General features: G+C 48.1%; 1 protein-coding gene across 1 annotated transcript in view; it reads left to right on the top strand.

Annotated features, from left to right (window-relative positions):
• Window positions 1-20,406, top strand: part of gatad2b (GATA zinc finger domain containing 2B) — a 46,452-nt gene that overhangs the window by 17,311 nt on the left and 8,735 nt on the right. Inside the window, exons 2-7 of the mRNA XM_069681581.1 lie at window positions 11,935-12,315; window positions 13,655-13,784; window positions 14,614-14,745; window positions 15,893-16,021; window positions 19,496-19,660; window positions 19,907-20,270. Coding sequence (XP_069537682.1) covers window positions 11,936-12,315; window positions 13,655-13,784; window positions 14,614-14,745; window positions 15,893-16,021; window positions 19,496-19,660; window positions 19,907-20,270 — 1,300 coding nt within the window. The 5' untranslated portion in view covers window position 11,935. The remainder of the gene's footprint in view (window positions 1-11,934; window positions 12,316-13,654; window positions 13,785-14,613; window positions 14,746-15,892; window positions 16,022-19,495; window positions 19,661-19,906; window positions 20,271-20,406) is intronic.

Here is a 20,406-nt window from a genome sequence, read left to right on the forward strand (position 1 = left end):
TGTGTGTGTGTGTGTGTGTGTGTGTGTGTGTGTGTGTGTGTGATCACGCTGCGGTCCTGCTGGATGTGACTTCTGCACCGATCAATTGAACCGACAACAAAAACACCACCAGCATCCCTCACCGCGCTCTGATTGGCTGAGAGGCTGCGTCCCGGCACCATCACCTCCCGAGCCGCTACACGCAACCAATTACATCCCTGTTGCTATGGGCGCCGTCCTGATTGGCCTCATTAGTGTCAAAAACCGGCCATATGCAAATCCTGGTCATATTCCCAACAGCCCCGTCATCAGCATCCTTTACAGCCAGGCGCTGTGCGTGTGTGTGTGTGCGCGTGCGTCTGTATGTGTACGTGCGTGTGTGTACGTGCGTGTGTGCGTGTCAGCTGGACCAGCAGGCTGAGCCCCCGTTGGCTCAGGGAGGAGTTTGTTGTTCCCGGACATCTCTCCATCTCCTCCAGCTCTGATAAAGGAGCTGTTAGTAGCTGCCTCTGGTTGTAGTTTCCTGCAGGACTGTTGGTATGAGGACACACACACACACACACACACACACACACACACACACACACACACACACACACACACACACACACACACACACAGAACTGCTGTGAACTGTACCTGAGCCGTCGCACAGGTGCAGCAGCATCAATGAAATACACATACAGGAGGACACGACACAGTCTGGAGTGCTGGATGTTAGCACCAGTTAAGATTAGCAGACCGTAGGCCTGTTGTATTGGTTGACTTCAGGTTAAGTATGTGATATGTCTCAATCACCTTCATACCTGTACAGGTGCTCCACCAGCTGGCAGGAGCAGTTGAGGTTTTGGTCTTAAAGTGGCCTTGTGGTCTGTGTGTATCACTGAGGTTTGATGTGGATGCAGGTGAAACATGATTTTGGGGTTGCTGCAGCCAGGTGTGGGCCTTCATAATCGGTCATTCATTCATTGAAAATATTCTAAAACAGAAAAAGTCAAAGGTAAGGCTCCAGATGAACAACCAAGAAAACACGTGGATGCCTTTCTCGTAGTAATTGTTCACCACGGTGGTGAATAACTTGTACCCCAGCTCAACAACAACAGATCCAGGAAGCTTCGTCTCTACGCTACTTTGAAAACTCGTTACGTTGCTGCGTTACCTCCTGAGAAAAGTAACGCGTTAGATTACTTTTACCAAAACTTAACCCCCCTCTGTGACTCGTTCCACGTGTGTGTTATATCATCAGGACGGCGTGTCGCCTGCTGTACGTCTACCTCTGAATGTATCGACTCTGCCATCTCTGCGTCGCCTCGGTTACGGCCCATAATCTGTAACTCTGCAGCCTGATAACAGGACTGACAGACGCAGTATAACCTTTACAGCTCTTTATGATGCTAACAGTCTGACAGTGAGCTGGGCAGAGGCAGACAGTATTAGGCACAGCTGTTTCCATGACAACAACAACACAGGCTCTTAGTCCCACCAGTGTTGTGGAGCTATGTTTAGCTGCAGATGCTTCTTCACGTTTGAAGTCGAGCTCTTCACAGCTGACGAGCACTTCTCCTCCAGACACAGCTTACATTTCACCGTCATGTTGTTCTCGTCCCTTTCACCCAAACATTCAGAATCATGTGAATATTTCCACAAAGTAAACGCTGTCCTCTCTGACAGCTCGCTAGCTGAGTTAGCTAGCTACACGTGCGCACTGACACAGCTGTGTTTACCTTCTGGGAGTTTCTGTTTCTGTGGAGACAAAAGGAAAAGAGAAATCCGCTGCTTTATTTTAACAGATTACTGCTCACGTGTTACGTTATGAAAGTAGGCTAATGTGACACTCTAACACACGGATCACTTTGTAACGCGTTTCCCCGACACTTGGAATGTAAAACCATGTCCGTCTTATGTTTCTATGTATTGTACATAAAGTCTAAACACTAAAAACTGTATACGTCCATTTGTTACCGATCGTAGTGAAGAACACTTAATGATCTCATCCAAAGTGTTGGCAATGAGACGCCTCATTGAGGCAGCGTTCATGTGGGTGACACGTGTGTTACAGGGTTTCCCTTGTATTGGATTTCACTAGGCTATGTAACTAATGAAGTGTATTATCTCCAGTAATACAGATAAACATAGAACTACAGTATACCAAAGCTCTTTCGTTTCGTCTCTCTCACATCCATCTCTTCTTCTTCTTCTCCGTTCCCCTCTCTTGTTAGCAAGTTGATTTAATTACACATTAATTTCCATGTGATGCAAGTGAACCACACACAGTCCACAACAGTGAGCGATAGAGAAGAAAGCAGTTAAGTAGCGCCTACCTGCTGGTGTGTCCATGACCAGGTGTCTCAGGTGCAGCTCTGTGCTCCACTCTGCTGCTGTAAACACCAGCTCTGTTTCTGCTGCAGCGGTTGGATCTATAAAGCATAATTAACATCATCTCGAATGATTTTATCTGAATATATATACCCAAGCCTTCTTCAGAGCCACCAGACTCCATTGACAGAAACAGTGATTCTATCTATTAGAGCAGGAGTTGCTGGTGTCGCCCTGCCTCCATCACTAACTTTGAATGTTGTGTTAGATCAGACCTAACCATTAAAACCACACAGCCTCACAATAACACAAACAAAGTAACTGTGTGGTTCAAACAATCATCTTCCTCTGTAACAAAAAGGTCTATCTCTGTAGGGATCCTTTCTGTCATGTTGTCACTCACTTAGAATAACAATCTGAGCCTGTCAGTGGAAACAACAAGAACTTTTAGTGGACGACCTTTGACCCATCAAGGATTATGTTGCAGCCATTACAGCCTGTGTCACTGCTGCCTGTCGGCCATGTCCCCCCTGTAACATATGAAGAGCAGGCGCAGGTGTAAACACCTGTGCACCTTTAAGTGAGCTGCTGCCGGTAAGCTACATGATACATGTGTGTGATGAGCGCTGCAGTGCAGTCGGATGCTGTGTGCGTTCTCTGTGATGTGACTGAGTACAGAGCGTCCTGCTGCTCACCCTGTATGACCCTCTGCACAAAGCCCCCCCCCCCACAGCCTACAGCTCAGCACTGCCACAGTTAACATGACCTATATGCCAGCAGTGAGAGCTGCTCTCATGCCTCTATACGCTGCTGGCTGTTAATGTGCACTGCAGGCGCCATGCATCTTAGGGGATCTTACTGGGATCGTCCACGGCGGCCATTTTGTTCCCATCTTGCATGCAAACTTGAATTACCTCCTGTAGCAGTGAAACAAGACAACAAAACGCCTCCTTTGTGTTTTGCAGGTTTCACTTTTGTTCTTTCTTTAACCGGTTTTCTGTCGCGCAGGCCGACAGGAAGGTAATCGGCACAGTGACTCGTCAGTGGTTGAGTGTTGGACTTTCCTCCTCGCCGTTGCTCTTTCAAACGAATGTTGTGAATTTTGATGAGACTTGTAGTTTGTCCTTCCACCTCCTCTGTCTCGGGGAGCACGTCCGTCCCTCTGCACCGCAGGAGTTCCCACAGCCGTCCAGAAAGTACCGGCCCGTGTTATCAGTGTGAGACAGACATAGACTGAAAATGATCAGTGGGCAGTTATTTTGACATCATTCCAGCAATATTACATCTTCCACCACAGTTTGAACGCCTGTACCTGAGGAATGAAACGGGTCTAACAGCCAGCTGCCTGTAGGCTGAATAATAATCTGAACTGTGAGTAAACCGTCTTTATGCTCATGATCAAAGGCGAACTCCATGTAGAGAGAAATGGCTGAGCGCTGCATTGTGTGTCCTCGGCCGATCGTACACTAACTTTACACACTCGCGTCCAGCATCACGTTCTCTGAGTGTGAAACGTGAACTTTATATTTCTGTTTGCCCTGCGCAGAGCTTTGTCCTCGACTGGACGGTGTCTGCCGCGTGGCCATGCGGTGAGGTCCATTGAAGGCATGTTGATAACGCTCTCGACTGAACACCTTTTCAGTGGTAATATTCTGTTATGCTACAACCTGCTCTGCTGCCCTCGGAAACACTCAGAGTTTATAACTGAATATTAGCAGGACGCAAACTTTTACTTCCTGAGACTCACAACACGGACGATGAAGACAGGCGGTGAAACATCAGTGACAGGTGAAACATCAGTGACAGGTGAAACATCAGTGACAGGTGAAACATCAGAGGAGCATCCTCAGTACGTGAGAACTCTCTAAAGGTGTCCATCGTTCCTGAGCATTAGAAAGCATCTTGTTCTGCTGCCTGATCAGAGCCACAGCTCAGACTGCAGCTGGACTGAACCATGGACACCATGTCAGCCCCAACAAGCAGCCTGAAGGTGTGATGCAGGGTCTCTGTGACGTTATTTGGACTTAAAATTCAGTTCTGACCTTTGAACTGAAATGGTTTACTCTCTGTCAGCGGTGACCTGGGCTCATTGAAACCGTAGATGAGACCTTTTTCACTCAGAGAACGTTCCATTGTTTAGAAGAGATTTGGTCTGCAACAACACGAGCGGTGATGTGATTCCTCACGGTCGTATCTCTTCGTTTGCAGCTCAAACAAACACGTGTAAGTGCGCGCCCACTCCTTCCATCCGGAGCTTTCCTGTGTAAACGTTTATCATATTGATTCGGGTTCAGGGTCCTGCCAGTTTTGTGCCACAGCCGCCATTTTGCACCCATCACCACCATTTTGACGACAGGATTAATGCCACAAACGGAGGCGGGTTGTTGATTTGCAGCTCCGGATCAGTAGTTTTTTTTTTTCCTTTTTTTTGTCTTAGATGGGAAGTGAGGGCTGACACATCTGTCTGCTGCTCCTCTGCGATAAGCCCCACATCCACCGATGAATCAAACTGTTGAGAAATGAAACGCACAACGCTTCCCTGCCTCCCGCTCGTGTGTAAAACTAAAGAAGGTGGAGGTGGTGGTGCAGAGACAGGAGGCGGACGGGGAGGAGGAGGAGAGGAGTTGCATCAGCCAAATGAATTGTCATGATGCAGATCATGCGTGAAATGAGCAGCAGATTCCTCAGTGCTGTTTGCAAATGGACTTATTACCATTACACCCAGTCAGCTGACGACGAGCCCGCAAACACTGTTAACCAGACCGGGGCGGACCGGACCGGGACAGACTGAACCGGACCGGGACAGGGACCGGGACAGGGACCGGGACAGACCGGGACAGGGACCAGGAGTGTGAGGAAACACCGCTGGTTTAATTCTGAGGAGACATTTTAGCAGCAGCCATCTGATCGACAGCTCTGTGCATAAAGAACATGGTGTGTGTGTGTGTGTGTGTGTGTGTGTGTGTGTGTGTGTGTGTGTGTGTGTGTGTGTGTGTGTGTGTGTGTCTGCGTGTGTGTCTGCGTGTGTGTCTGCGTGTGTGTCTGCGTGTGTGTCTGCGTGTGTGTTGGGGGATGGGAGGAGGGAATTAAGAGTTGGCATTATGTCAGGAGAGAGCTGCCATCTCTGCCTCCTTCCTCGCCCTGCACACACACACACAGTCACACACACACACACACACACACACACACACACAGTCACACACACACACACACACACACACACACACACACACACACACACACACACACACTCACACTCAGCCTACACACAAAGACTTGTGCGAGGATGGCGCAAGATGCAGAAAAAAAAATCACTCCGCTCTGCGTGTATCTTGGCCGTGTCACTCCTTTATTACCCCCCCGTGCACACACACACACACAAACGTGCACACATACCTACACACACACATGCACACACACACATGCCCACTCCTGATTGGCTGCTGTAATATGAACAAATGAAGCCCTCTCTGCTCGGCTGTATTTAAGGGGGCCCCCTGAAAGTAAGCATGTGTTTATTTTTACAGTGCGAGAGGGGGAGGAAAAGAAAGACGGAGGGTTTTGAGGAATTGGGGGAGGGTAGAGGAGGAGGAGGAGGAGGAGGAGGAGGAGGGAGGGGTTTTTCTTTGTGGTACTGTACAGCTGGAGCAGCAGAGGGGGGAACAAAATCCTGCCTTCTGCTGGAATGCTGTACGTGGACGTCTGGGCACCGTCTAGTTGCTGGTTTGTGACGGAGTGAGGAGGAAGAGGGAGCCTTCTGTGGTTAGAGAGAGCGAGGAAGCTTCTGTCAGGTGTTTGATGAAGACGTCTACCTGTCCGACTCTGTCCAGGTGTGGTCTTTCAGAGAAGAAGAGCAGTTCTGGCTCCAGGTGGAGCGACATTCACCGTCTCCTTCTACCTCTCTCCCTCGCCATGTCTTTTCTTTTTCCTTTATTGCTCTGTCCTGGCACGGTGCCCAAAGCTGGAGGGGTGGGGTGGGAGGAGGTGGGAGGGATTATGGGATGGGTGAGGAGGGGAGGGGGGAGGGTTTGGTTGAGGAGAAAGAGAGGGAGAAAGAGAGTGTGTGGCGGCTTGTGTAGCAGCTGACTGAAACAGTCATTATATTATGTAAAGGCAGGCGGCGGCGGCCGGGAGGAGGAGGAGGAGGAGGAGGAGGTGGTGAGGGGGGAGGAGGGGGAGGGGGAGGGGAAGGGTGTGGGGTGCTAGTTACTGACGTGCGGCACAAGTCCGGCCCTGATTGGCTCATCAGCGGCGTCCTCAGCGGTGCTCTCCGGCTCATTAAAGGTGGAGGCTCGGCCGAGAGGTTGCTTGTTTCTCTCTCAGCAAATGGAGGCGACGGCTCGGCTCCGCAGCTGCGTCACAAATTAATTAGAGAAGAAGAAGAAGTGTTGGGGAGGGCGGATCATTAAGGCTCCTCCCTGTAGATGAGAGCAGGATAACAGAGACGTTAGAGGAGGACAGAGCGAGCAGATTACAGCTCCATGATACAATAGATGAGGGGAGACGATAGGACGACACCAGCAGGAATAATTTGCTAATAGGAAGCTGATTAAGTGATAACAAGACAATTAAATCTGTCTGAGTTACAGTGGCTGACACCTCGGAGTGCAGCACGCTTATGTAAAACACAGAGCCGGTTCAGGTGGAGTTAAAGGGCTGAGAACGGGAGCATCCATTTGCATGTAGTCTGGTCACACATGAAGCAGCCTCCGTCAGCACGCAGGAGAAGCTGCAGACTCCCAAACAAACATGGAGGTCACTGCCTACACATGAAGCACACAACGGCACATTGTCCGTGTTCTCAGCTGTTCATATTAATACAACATGTATGTGGATGTATTCACACTGTAAACCAAAGTGAAAGCAGCATACAGGCAGAGTACAACATCTGTGCAGCGTCAGGAACAAGCCCACCTGCTCCCTGTGAACGCTCGGACGCTGTCTGTTGGATGCTACGTCAGCGTTCACACATACAGCTCCTCCACGTCTGAGACACATGATGTTCTACTGGACCTTTTGAGGATCATAAATGCGGGTGGAGCATGCTCTGCAGCGCTGCTCCACCTGCTGATCCTGCAGATATCTGTATAAACACTGAGCTGCTGCCTCCCAGAATATACTGAGGAAAACTTCTGTGAGCCCTGAAATCTGAAGAGATTCTTTAGATTTTGCAAACAGGGTGACTTATACATGCATACAGCTAGATGTCATCTGCAGTGATTCAGGTCATAAGGCTAGCTGGTTTAGCATTGAGAGCTAGCAGGCTGTTAGTGAGGCATTTCAAACTGCAGCGCTTCACCCCAGCTAACCTTGGCCGTGCAAACACAGGCGAGCATCCACCTGTGTTGTCACATTCAGTGAGGACACGGTGACAGCAGCCCTCCCCCGAGTCCCCTCCATGTTTACTATCTACACGATTGCTGCTTCCTGTCTGGTGCTGCAGATAACGCTCCCATTCGTGCTCACATCATTTAATGATATTAAACATGTTCGACTTCATCAGAACATCAAGTCGAGAAACGGGCCGTCCTGAGACCTTACAACAAATATCGAGAAGACAACAGCACAACACGGCTCCAGTAAAACTCTGACGACTTTGTTCTTACATTTGAAAGTGTTGCAGCCGTGAAGCCCCTTGAAAAGTTGTTTGATGCACTCGTGTCGTGTGTGACATTCAGGTAACGAAAGTGACAGTTGGATGGTCGTTTGTTTTCTTCATGCAGTCGCTTGTTTGGGGTTAAAAAGTCTGTTCCTGCAGTCGTCGGTGATTTATGGGACTGTAATGTTTTATAGCTCTGACTCATCCCAGAGAAATGTGTGGTCACAACTCTTTAAACAATGACTGGATATCCTAAACTATAAGACTTGCAGAGTTGTTAAGAGCATCCATTTATTCTGTGCGCCCTCAAAGCCAACAGCGAGCTGGGTTAAAGTGTTCTGTGAGGGTGAACGTTGCACAAACGCTACAACAACCAAAACAACCAATGCAATAACAGCAGGACAGTAAATGCATCACACTCAAGGTATCTATGATGTGCAGCCTCTGCAGGGAGAGTTTGTTAAAGTGATGCATTTGAACGCAGCCCTGCAGGAAGTGTTTCTGCCCTGTCACGTCCTCATCCAGCCTCTGCTCTGCTGCTGCGTCCTGATTGGTTCACAGCTCAGTCACATGATCAGCTAATGTGCTCATAAGACTTGGATTGTTGTCGTCCATACAAAAGTCTTCTTCACTGGTGTGAATCACATGCTAACACACGGGGACGTATCAGATCCAGGTTATTCTTAGCTGCTGGTTTTAACCCCCCCTCCACCTGACGGAGCGGCGTCTCTTATGTTCTGATCATTTATTCATCCCTGATGCATCTTAGCGTGTCACTGCACTCAGCTCAGGTCACTGAGGTCCTTCTGGTTACGTCCTGCCTCATTTCACACACTGGGTGTCGCGTTAGCAGAGGGGCTAACAATGGTGGTCTGTGCACCCGGCAGGACGCTTTAATGACTTAATGATCTGTAGAGGGTCAGTGTGAAGGACGTTTATCACCCCGTGTCAGGGTCATGAGGTTAGGCTCCTATTTCTGCTCATCCAATGGATTTTTATTTTTTTAATATTCAATATTTCTGCCGATGTTTTCCTTTTTCAAACTCTGAGTTCTGTTTTCTCATTAGATTAATACATGCATCATTAAAGCAACTCTGTGACGTCTTCACCCGTAACAACAGCTACTGTGTGAAGGAAACATCCAAAAAGCAAAATAAATATATTTATGCTCTTATATTGAATATATTTAAAAGAATTACATGCAAAGACAATGATATAGTAGAGAATAAATCCTGGGGTGTTTCAGGATGTTGGCATGCTGCACCAAACACACGACCGGTTCCCGCATGTGCCTCTGTGTACGTGTGATGTTTTTACTCGCATACATTGAGCCTTGTTTTTATCCAAGCAGCCAAACCAAGTCTTTGTGTTTCCTCCTCTAAAGTCACAAGATCAGTTCTGCTTGCACATATTTATAAGCTGGAATTCATTCAGAGAAGATCAGAACAATGTTCCTTAATCGACGTTACCTGTGATTAACAGATATATTATTATTATTATCCTAATTACTGGCTGGTTCAGCTCACCTGCAGAGCAGCAAGATTTCATTAAACACACCGAGAAACAAAAGTCTGCATCCTGCGCAGAATTCCGTCTCAGGAGGAGCTTCTCCTGATCCATACTCACGTTCACACCAGGAGAAACTGATGCTGCTGTTCAACACCTGAGTCTCCTCCAAGTGTTTATAGAGGCAGGAGATATTCTGAACATGAGTCATGATGATGTTTGTAGGGAGAGTAAGGGACGGGTAATGACAGGAAGGAACCAGTGCAGGAGACAAATGTGTTTAAAGCTGCTCTGGACAGAGAGGGAGTGAGGAGCCGGTGGTCACTGGGGGGGGCGGATACCATCACAACATCTATGAGGAGACACAGGTACAGGTACAGGTACAGATACAGGTACAGATACAGACACAGGTACAGGTACAGATACAGACACAGGTACAGGTACAGACACAGGTACAGGTACAGGTACAGATACAGGTACAGGTACAGACACAGGTACAGACACAGGTACAGACACAGGTACAGATACAGGTACAGGTACAGACACAGGTACAGATACAGATACAGGTACAGGTACAGGTACAGACACAGGTACAGACACAGGTACAGATACAGGTACAGACACAGGTACAGACACAGGTACAGGTACAGACACAGGTACAGACACAGGTACAGACACAGGTACAGATACAGGTACAGGTACAGACACAGGTACAGATACAGATACAGGTACAGGTACAGGTACAGACACAGGTACAGACACAGGTACAGGTACAGGTACAGACACAGGTACAGACACAGGTACAGGTACAGACACAGGTACAGGTACAGATACAGGTACAGACACAGGTACAGGTACAGACACAGGTACAGACACAGGTACAGACACAGGTACAGGTACAGACACAGACACAGGTACAGATACAGACACAGGTACAGGTACAGATACAGACACAGGTACAGACACAGGTACAGACACAGGTACAGACACAGATAATGGTACAGACACAGGTACAGGTACAGGTACAGGTATAGATACAGGTACAGGTACAGGTACAGGTATAGATACAGACACAGATACAGACACAGGTACAGATACAGACACAGATACAGACACAGATACAGGTACAGACACAGGTACAGACACAGGTACAGATACAGGTACAGACACAGGTACAGACACAGATGCAGATACAGACACAGACACAGGTGCAGACACAGGTACAGGTACAGACACAGGTACAGACACAGACACAGACACAGGTACAGACACAGGTACAGACACAGATGCAGATACAGACACAGACACAGGTGCAGACACAGGTACAGGTACAGACACAGGTACAGACACAGATACAGGTACAGACACAGGTACAGACACAGGTACAGACACAGATACAGGTACAGACACAGGTACAGACACAGATACAGGTACAGACACAGGTACAGACACAGGTACAGATACAGGTACAGACACAGGTACAGACACAGATGCAGATACAGACACAGACACAGGTGCAGACACAGGTACAGGTACAGACACAGGTACAGACACAGACACAGGTACAGGTACAGACACAGGTACAGACACAGGTACAGACACAGGTACAGATACAGACACAGACACAGGTACAGGTACAGGTACAGACACAGGTACAGACACAGGTACAGACACAGATACAGGTACAGACACAGGTACAGACACAGATACAGGTACAGACACAGGTACAGACACAGGTACAGATACAGGTACAGACACAGGTACAGACACAGGTACAGATACAGATACAGACACAGGTACAGACACAGGTACAGACACAGATACAGGTACAGACACAGGTACAGACACAGATACAGGTACAGACACAGGTACAGACACAGGTACAGATACAGGTACAGACACAGGTACAGACACAGATGCAGATACAGACACAGACACAGGTGCAGACACAGGTACAGGTACAGACACAGGTACAGACACAGACACAGACACAGGTACAGGTACAGGTACAGACACAGGTACAGACACAGGTACAGATACAGACACAGACACAGGTACAGGTACAGGTACAGACACAGGTACAGACACAGATACAGGTACAGACACAGGTAGAGACACAGGTACAGACACAGGTACAGACACAGGTATAGATACAGGTACAGACACAGGTACAGATACAGGTACAGACACAGGTACAGACACAGATACAGGTACAGACACAGGTACAGATACAGATGCAGATACAGACACAGACACAGGTGCAGACACAGACACAGGTACAGGTACAGACACAGGTGCAGGGCAGGTTTTTCATCACCTGGAGGACATTCAGTGTTTGACTCGTTTGTGTGAAGAATCAACAGATGTGTTTGAGAAGTTCAAACCCCGTCTTCTAGTGATGTGTGAATGTCAACAGACCCTTCACCTAATCTGACATCACACTCCTCCTTCAGCTACCTGTTAAAGTATATTTGTGTGTGCGTGTGTGATCCTGGTGTCTGATGCGTCTCCCCTCCCCCTGTGGTCTCCTGCAGGATGGAGCGGATGTCAGAGGAGGCGCTGAGGCTCAACCTGCTGAAGCGAGGTCTGGAGTCTCCCAGCGAGCGAGAGGAGGCGCTGGCCAAACGCCTGAAGATGGAGGGCCACGAGGCCATGGAGCGCCTCAAGATGCTGGCGCTGCTCAAACGCAAAGACCTGGCCGACCTGGCAGCGCTGGACGTCGCGGGGCCCCTGGGTGACGGGAAGGGCCCCGGAGCCAGCTCCCTCCACCACCAGAGCCTCATGGGGGCCGCGTACGAGGAGAAGCTGAACGGGAGTCTGAGGCTGGGGGGCCACGGCGGCCATGTTGGACCCAGTAAGAACGGGAAGGAGAACATGATGGACGAGCCGGTGGACATGAGCGCCGGGAGACGATGGTGAGAATAAACTTACACATGAGATCCACAGAGGGCAGACTGGGAACACTGGGAACACTGGGAACACTGGTGTTTATTATGAACACTGGGTTTCTCCGGGGAGGGGGCCGAACACTGTAAACATCGTGCTACATTACAGCCAAATACAAACACTTTCAAATATAAGGGGAGCACACAAACGCACGTTACATCGCTCTCTTCTAAGCCACCAGACCTTCATGAGTGTCCCTTCATAAGTCAGTTACAGGTGCATGTTGTTCCTGTGCAGCGATGTCGCAGCAGGCTGCAGGCTGTCGGCTCAACAAACAGAAATATTCCTGAAATTATACAAAATGCTGAAACATGCCGTGTCCGAGAGTTCTGTCGTGTGGAGACGGGGGGACACTTGACCTCACCGCTTTGTACTTATCAAGCATGAGTACAGACTATCATGAGATCACACTTTGTGTTCAGCAGGTGCAGAGATGTGAGCAGCTGCAGCAGCATCTCCAGTGTGCTCTGTGTCTGATGCCAGCACAGTCACATGTTCACTCAGGCCACTGTGCTCAGACAGGACATGAAAACTAACTCGACTAAATATGAAGTTGATGACAAGAGTTAGTTTGGTTAGTTTATCTGATCTCTGATTTGTGGGAAGAATCAGGATGTTGGGGGAAAAGTGAGAAAGAGTTTGGTCTCAGCTTTAGCTTTGTAAACCAACCCTTCTCTGTGACGCTGGCATGTCCTCTTAGGGAGTGTAAGTATGGGGAACCTCTTTTTGTTCTCGTGTCCATCACATGACCGACCTGAGAGTTTACTTTCACTGCTGTGGCCGCTCTGCCACTCTGGCCTTAAGGCAAAGCTTTGGCTGCAGAAGTGAATGTAGCTTATTCATCTCACAGTCTGTGTTGTAGAGACGAGAGTTAAAACTATCTCAGCGATTTCAGGTTTTAGGAAAGTGGGAGGGTTTCCATCGACTTGTCTTCATGTGCTTTTAAAGATGAGTGAAAATCAAAGTAAGAAAGAGACAATCGGGGGAGGGGCTGCGTTAGTGTGTCTGTAAGAAGAAGAAGCCACGAAGTGAAGCAGAAACAGATTCGGGGGTTAAATCATGACGTACGTTCATCATGTGACTTACGATGTGAGAGGCTGCGACCTTCCTCTCATCGACACATGTCCCGTGTTGTCATGTTTCTCACCGTTAGAGGTTTGATTAATGACGTCATCGTCTCACTGAACCAACTCTTGACATCCTGGTAATGATGGTGGATAAAATGGTGCATGAATAAGTTTCAGAAACTAATTTCAGATGTTCCAGAGGTTGACCTGATGTTTTGTGTCTGTGGTTTCCCCCTCGCAGTGAAGCGGATCATGACAGACGGACTCCGTCTCCAGACGTCATCATCCTGTCAGACAACGAGGCGTCCAGTCCCAGAACGACTCCTCGACCTGAGGAGCGCCTGCACCAGGCCAACCTGGACTTGTTCAAGGTACAAACAGCCGTCACCTCACCTCTGGATGTTTCTCTCACTGCGCTCACTGCTGTCTTTAGGATGGAACAACCAACATCTTTAAGATGTGAAGCTGATCCGAAGCTGAATCCGAAAGGCAGCAGGACTTGTTGAAGTTGTTGCAGACGTCTCTAGAAGACGGATGAGAGGTGAGACGTCTGCAACATCTTCAACAAGTCCTGCTGCCTTTCTGATTCGGCTTCAGACGACTGTGACCTGGAGGACTGCATGAAGGGATGCAGCTTTTACACAGTATATGTCAAACTCACAATGTCTCCATCGCCCCAACAGTGACACGTCGACAAGAGCGAACGTTGCAACTGCACATGACACATGAACGTCCGTTAACAGCAGGAGACAAACATTAAGTGTGCTAATTAAACTTAAACACAACAACCTACGCTGACCTTGGGAAACGGGAATCACTCAGCGACCCAGAAATACATTTTTAGATTAGCTAAGCTGCAAACAGAGCTAACCTCAGCAGAGGGGAGAGCTAGCTTACTAGCTTGCTAAGCTAAACACATAGCATCACTGCAGGCAGGCCGGTGTTTGGATTTGAATTCACATGTTGTGACTGTACCAGAAGAAAAGTGAACATCATGCTCTGGTATATCAGGATGTTAAAGGGAAGTCATGCTTCATATAACTCCTGTGTGTGTGTGTGTGTGTGTCTGTGTGTGTGTGTGTGTGTGTCTGTGTGTGTGTGTGTGTGTGTGTGTCTGTGTGTGTGTCTGTGTGTGTGTGTGTGTCTGTGTGTGTCTGTGTGTGTGTGTGTGTCTGTGTGTGTCTGTGTGTGTGTGTTCAGGGTAAGACGGGAGAGGAGCGGCAGCAGATGATCAAAGCTCTGAGAGAGGAGCTGCGTCTGGAGGAGGCTCGTCTGGTGCTCCTCAAGAAGCTGCGACAGAGTCAGATGCAGAAGGAGAACGTGGTGCAGAAGGTCAGTGAGGAGGAGGGGGAGCAGGAGGGGGAGCAGGAGGAGGAGGAGGAGGAGGGGGAGCAGGAGGAGCAGGAGGTTACCACAACACTTCGAACAATCATTAAACTGCAGGACACTCTGCAAAGTGCTCCAACTACTTCATCTTGTACTTTAACTCTGCTACATTTCTGTGACAGCTGCAGTAACTTAATACAAAATGAAACAAGCTAATAGATGATGATGACCTCCCAGGAGTAGAGCTGAATTCATTGATTAGTCGTCAACTCTCTAATTAATCACCAACTATTTTGTGACTGATTGATTTTGAGGAGAAAAAAGTCTCCATCTTCTCTTTCCTCCGTCGTGTCTCCAGACGGATCGTCTTTGTGTTGTGGACAAAACAAGATATTTGCAGACGTCAGCTTGAGCTTTGGAAAACAGTGATCGACTTTTTATAGACCAGAAAACAAATCATTAATAATCGTTACAACTCATTTGAACTTATATTAATATTTAGGAGTTTAAAAAATCAGCTAATAGTTATCCTGGGAAACTAAAATATGACTGAACAGTTTTGGCAAAAACAGACCCCCATAAGAGTATAAATATATTCATATATATTCATATATTTCAGCTCTATTTAGTCATGCACATGTTCCAGTGTAACGTTCTGACTGTCAGTGTGAGAACCGATCGACAGTCAGGGAACTTTAATTTGAAAATCTGCAGGAAGTCTGCTCTTGGTTGCAGCCGTGCAGCAGTAGAGCTCTTCATAAACAGATGATGAATGACGTGTGTGTTAGAGTCAGGCTGAGCTCGGCTGCAGCTTCATGTCAGCTTCAGGAGACACGTCACATCAGGTGAGAGAGTTCGTGCAGAGAGAGACGAGACGCCACAACACTCTGAGGTACTGCGATTGTAGGGGACATGATGGGTGCCGCTGTGTTTCATCTGTTTCAGTCATTGCAAGAATTTCTGACTCTGCTAATCGACTCTGACGTCTCCACAGTCATACATGTTCTGTCGACTGATGGATGTGTCTGCTTAATGAAACAAGAGGAGCAAAAGTTATGAGTGGTTCTATAACATGATCGAAAACATAACATGAAGTGTTGTCCTTGGTTAACCCTATGTTGTTGTTGTTGTTGTTGTCGTCGTCTCCCTGCAGGTCCCGGTGGTCCAGAACGCGGCCTCCTCCGTGCAGCCCCCTCCCCTCCACAGCTCTGCTGGTCTGGGGAAGCTTCCTGTGAGGCCGGGCCTGCACAACCCGGAGCCCCAGAACCTCCGCACCGCACAGGTCTGTGTGTGTCTGTGTGCCTCGTCGTGCTCTTTTACATGTGAGAAATGTTTCCCTCTACACTCGCCGAGGGACAGAGATGTGATCGCTCGCATGAGGAGAGGGTAACCGTAGAAACCAGCAGATCCACAGTGAGCCGATTCTCACCACAGAAGCACCTGAGTCTGAGGACGCTTCAGAACATTTCATTTTAAAGTTTGTTACTTCAGTGGCATCATCTGCCCGTGGTCGGTGCTGCTCTTTAAGGTGTTGAGTTTGAAGCTACCCCATTGCATTGTGGTCCAGTGTTTGTGGAGCTGTAGGTCAGGAGGTAGAGCCTTAAAGTCGAGGTGAAATGAAAAAAGTCATTTTAATCCTTTTCGATCACATCCCCGCTCACATTGTGCATCTGTTTGACAATATAGGCCAAAAAAACACAGAGAACCCATTTCTTCATGTTCTTATATTAAAATCAGATCTTTTTTTCTTCCAGTTAAACTAAATTTCACGCGTGCTTACGTAAGTTAGCACCAAACAATTTCAACCAGTCAATCTGCAACATTTAGCCGCAGAGCACCAAGAACGCTCGCTCAGTTAGCTAGCTGCTGCGCTGTGGAGAACGTCTGTCTACGCCCACTTCTCAACCATCCAATCAAATCCCTCTAATGATATGTCCCGCCTGCACGTCCTGTTTCACTCGGAAACACGTCACGATACGGAAGCTAGATACTCTCGACATGCCGTTTCAGCTCGACTGAGTGTGAGTGTGTGAATGTTTCCATGTAGTGTAAAGCACTTTGAGGTGTCAGAGGACTACAGAGGCTCTGTATAAGTTCAGTCTATTTACTCTATTCAATGACTAACAGTCAGGATATCTCAGCTTCTGCTGCTCACAGTCTCTGTGGGTCTTTAAAGGCAAATCCTGCTCTTTTAAAATACAAGACTTCCCCTTTAAAATGTCTTTAAATGATATTTTAACTGGTGCTTTGTTACATGAAGTTGTATTAACGCCAGTCACTCTTTTTAAATGTGGAAACTGTAGTTTTAATCACTCTGACAAAACTACAGAATAAAACCATTCATGTGAACTGTGCAGCCAGGTCAGACGCTACAAGAGCCACCAAGCGAGTGTGTCGCTCTCATCTCGTAAAATAAAGACTTGTTGAAGCACTCCGTTTAAATGGTTTCCGTTCCTTTGATCTGATATCGGTTCTAAGAGATCAGGGCCGTCAGTGCCTGATTCTTGAGGCCGGTTGAAAGGACAAATTCTGCAGAAAAACACGCAAATTACAATCAAATTAATTCACTTTGCAAGTATTTCCGGGACTCGAATTTTCATTAATATGCTTCTGTTTATTGCCAGTATATGATAACACAAACAGTGTTCAAAAAGCTTGAACTGAACTTGTTAAAATGTGCAGAAACCTGCTGTTTTCTGTCCCCTGTCTCCTGTGACTCCTCTCTATTAAGATTGGAAAATCACTGAAGGCTCCTTTAACAGGACAAGCGCACCTCGGTCACACCTGGGTTGGGATTCTTATTTTAGTCTCTTTTCTGTCTAAGTTATTTAAGACCGGGCATGGTGCTGGTCCTGGTAAAACAAGGCACAGAGGTGGACGTGATCAATCAGCAGCCTCCGGTTCTCAAAGGTCTCCAGCTTTATAAAGATGTTTTTACTCTCTGTGAGTGTTTGTAAATGTTAGTTCTTAATGAGGATAAAGACGTTTCTGTAAAATGACATAAACAAGCTGTTCAATTAGAAAACGACGACGTAGAAGCTCTGATTGTGAGGCCTCCTCCTGCAGGAAGTCTTTGTTCCTGCGTGACGTAGCGCAGCTCCTCCATTACATGTTGAGCTGCTATTAAATATTCAGCAGATCTGTGTGTGTGTGTGTGTGTGTGTGTGTGTGTGTGTGTGTGTGTGTGGACGGAGATGTTCTGCCTGGTTTGTTGTCAGTTTACTCACTCAGCTGCTGCCCCCTGCTGGCCGCTCTGTGAATGGTAATAACATGAATAAGATGATTGGAACACTGTGTCTGTGTGCATCTGTAACAGTGTCTCTGTAGCAGCTCAAACATGTCAGCACAGTGTTCTCATACAAGGACGAGTTAAAGGAACTCCTAGCTGAAACAAAGCAGGCTCATTCTACAGTCCTGCAGTGAGCAGCTTCGTGGAGCTCAGAAAGAGGAAACCTCATGTTACATGACGTTGTGTCATTCTCTCAGGTGTTAAACCATCGACCTGCTTGTTCAATCCGTAAACCTTTTAAAGTTTCCCTTCAGAATAAGTTCTGAACAATCTCTTAGTTAATGTCTGGAGACTGTTCAGCTCCTCGGAGTGAGGACCGTTATTCCTGGGCTTCCCATCGACACTTCCTCTCCCGTCCTCTGGCCTTTGTTTGCAGTCAGACTTGCAGCTTCAGAGGAAAGACTTCCAGTTAAGACAAGAAGTCATCGACTAATCTGTTAGCTGCTCCAATATGTAGATATCTGTTTATTAAATAAGGTCGTTGTTGTTTCCGACCTTTCGCCTCCTTGCCTCCACATGGACCGTGTTTCCTGCCTTCGACCAGTTCTACTCAGACCACAGACCAGAGCGCTTTGGACACCAAACGTAGACATCCAGATGTACAGACATCTGATTCTAGTGATTAAGATACAGATAACTCAAAGGACCAGTCGATGACTTTGTGGTGATGATGTTAACCCTTTAATGTTTAAAACTTGTAGCTGGAGTAACGCGAGATTTTAAATGGAAAAGAAGCAGCTGCTGACTTTGTAGTTCATTTGATACTGAATCAAACAATGTCAGGACAGGAGCACTTCCTGGATTCAGGCTGCTCTCTGTGTGTGGAGACAGGGACAACATGTTGTCGCACTCAGCCCATCATGTTGGTATTATTAGATTGTGCTGTTATTCAAGAGGACTGAATGAAGAGTCAAACTCTGCCTGAAGAATAAACTAAGGAGCCGTTCAGAGCAGAAACATGCAGGCTGAGAGATGACTCATGTTGGACCGCAGAAGTCCACTCACCGTTCAGGAATGTTGTTACCAAGCAGAGTTTCTGTTTTTTCACACAACAGTCTTTGTTCGATGACGGACACCAGCAGAGAGGAGTCGCACGAAGACGAAGAAGTCCTGAGGAATCACGTTTCTATTTCACTTTAGAGGCTGTGTTCATTCACAGACTCTTTAGGCCTGTGATCAAAGCCTGTCTAAATGGAAGGTAGCTGTTTGTGACCTGACAGGATAAAGTATGTCGTATATCCTGCTGCTGTGCGTCAGTAAACGTTGGACGTGTTCAGTTGTTCAGGTCATCAGCTCTTCACAGGAAGATGGTCCGAAATGATTTACACTCGGTGTCTGCACTCGACTCGTCGGCCCTGCCGGCTCGTTAACGTTGACGTGAAATCAAATGTCAGCATGAAGTGGTTTTTAAGTTGATATAAAGACTCAAACTCATGAAGTGTCTCTTTTGTGTCCTCCCCTCTGCAGGGTCACACAGTCATCAGGTCAGCGGCCAACGCCAACCTGCCGCCCATGCTGATGTCACAGCGAGTGATCGCCCCGAACCCCGCCCAGCTGCAGGGCCAGAGGCTCTCCTCCAAACCCGGGATGTCCCGCTCCAGCAGCATGGCCGGCTCCGTCAGCTACCAACAGGTACGGACTCGTGAGCACTCCAGAGAGCGCATCCAAAGACCTGCTTTACTGTGTGTGTACAGATGTGTTTCATTAGAGCTGGTTTTAACTGCAAGTCAAATCAGTAAATGCTCAGCGAGCTGGAGAGCAGAAGTAAGACAACAATAAATCACCAAACAAAGTATGAAAAGTCGTGTGCTCGCTCCATCTGAACTGTGCAACACTCAAACTGTAAATGTGACCTTTGACCCTTCTCTCTCCCTCCAGGCGAGCCAGCAGGTGGCGGCCTCCCAGCGCTCAGGCTCCAGTGCCATGTACATGAACCTGGCCCACATGCAGGCGGCGGCAGCTGCCGGCGGGGTGGGTGGCGGAATGGGCGGAGCCTCGGCCGTCAGCCCGTCCACCATGTCGGGCTCGGCCAGTGGAGGCGTGAGCTCCATGGCCGACCAGGCCAGCAGCCAGGCGGCCGCCAAGCTGGCCCTGAGGAAGCAGCTGGAGAAGACCCTGCTGGAGATCCCTCCACCCAAACCCCCCGCCCCCCTCCTCCACTTCTTGCCCTCCGCCGCCAACAGCGAGTTCATCTACATGGTCGGCCTGGAGGAGGTGGTGCAGAGCGTGCTCGACAGTCAGGGTGAGGAGGTCACACTCAGACATCTGCATCTGTTTCATCCCTGTCTTAAATCCTGTGAGATCAAACTGAGGGATTAATGAAGCGTCAGCCCTCACATGCATCAGGGTCTGAATGACCAACAGGTACAAACAGGTGG

This window comes from Semicossyphus pulcher, unplaced genomic scaffold (assembly GCF_022749685.1).
Source record: "Semicossyphus pulcher isolate SPU_LCO1_2020_fin unplaced genomic scaffold, fSemPul1.0.p SCAF_5, whole genome shotgun sequence".
NCBI lineage: Eukaryota > Metazoa > Chordata > Actinopteri > Labriformes > Labridae > Semicossyphus > Semicossyphus pulcher.